Below are 1,237 nucleotides of genomic sequence, written 5' to 3'. Positions count from 1 at the left end.
GAGAGAGAGAGAGAGAGAAAACCACCGCCAGGTCTGGGACTTGAACTGCAGTTGGCCATGTGAGAGTCCAGTCTGCTTAACCACCACGCCACCTGCCAGCCCCCAAACAGTCGTCAGTTTTTAAATACCATGTCCATTCAGCATTCTGTGTCTCTGTTTTACGTTGGCCCCAATTATTTGCTGAGCACTTCTCCCTCCCCAGAGGTAACGCTAAAAATAGGTATTAAATGATTTTAAATGGTTTTGTTGGCTTCAACTAGTCATTACTACTGTGTTCAAGTTTCTTTATTCCATCTTCCAATTTAATATAAGTTCAAAGGCATTCATTAAATAGAGGGGCAGCATTTTATTTGATTTTGAGATTAAATGTTTTGTTCTGTACAAATCAAGAGCTTCTAACAAATGAATACATTTAGAAATAAGACATTGGAGAGTGTTTTTACATGTACTTTTGTTCCACTTGAGTGTTTTCTTCTAAATTTCTGCACAGAGGTCACCTGAACTGAAATGAAGGAAAAAGAGCGTGAGCGTATAAAAGCCATGGAATTGGGAGCCTCCAAGAGGAGACGTCTCACTCAGTTTCACTGTGCCTGCAGGAACACAGGGGAATCATTTTTCCATAGCACTCTCATATTCCTCCTTGTCCCCCTCTGATCTCTGCCTTTTCTCCCCTAGGACTATGGAATGTGGGAGCGTGGAGATAAGACCAATCAAGGCATTCCAGAATTGAACGCAAGCTCTGTAGGAATGGCCAAGGTGTGACAGTCTCCTGTTTGTTCTCTCTGTGCATTTTTTACTGCTTTGATTTTGTTCTCTTCATTACGAGTTTGCATTTCATCTGATTAGCACATTTTTCAAAAGCCAGCCAGCATGTATGTGAAATTCAAGTGGCACATGTACCCCAGCCAACTGGAATTTATAGATAAAGAAAGTAGGATTTCAGGGCTAGCAGGTGGCCTGGTGGTTAAGGTGCTGGACTCCCACATGGCTGACTACGGTTCAAGTCTGGGACTCAGTGACTTGAAAATCACACTAGGCATGTGTGCATGTGTGCCCCAGATCCCAGGAGGACACGGGAGAAGAAGGAACTGCAGCATGGCGATCCCCCTGGGGGAGGGGTGATTTCCTCACTTTTCCTCTTACTGTCTCTCTTTCTCTGTCTCCAGAGAGCACACACACCCCATGGCAAAAACCTAAAAAGAAAAAAGAAAGTAGTTTTCATGCACTGAAACCTGCC

General features: G+C 43.7%; 1 protein-coding gene across 1 annotated transcript in view; it reads left to right on the top strand.

Moving 5' to 3' along the window:
- The window catches only part of PHKA2 (phosphorylase kinase regulatory subunit alpha 2), a gene marked incomplete in the record, with an annotated part of 84,256 nt that overhangs the window by 25,538 nt on the left and 57,481 nt on the right, over positions 1 to 1,237 (top strand). Inside the window, 1 exon segment of the mRNA XM_027775475.1 lies at positions 676 to 756. Coding sequence (XP_027631276.1) covers positions 676 to 756 — 81 coding nt within the window.

Source organism: Tupaia chinensis, unplaced genomic scaffold, assembly GCF_000334495.1.
Source record: "Tupaia chinensis unplaced genomic scaffold, TupChi_1.0 Scaffold000567_1, whole genome shotgun sequence".
Classification (NCBI taxonomy): domain Eukaryota; kingdom Metazoa; phylum Chordata; class Mammalia; order Scandentia; family Tupaiidae; genus Tupaia; species Tupaia belangeri.
The sequence above is the reverse complement of the archived record's forward strand: the minus strand, read 5'-3'. Positions and strand labels throughout refer to the sequence as shown.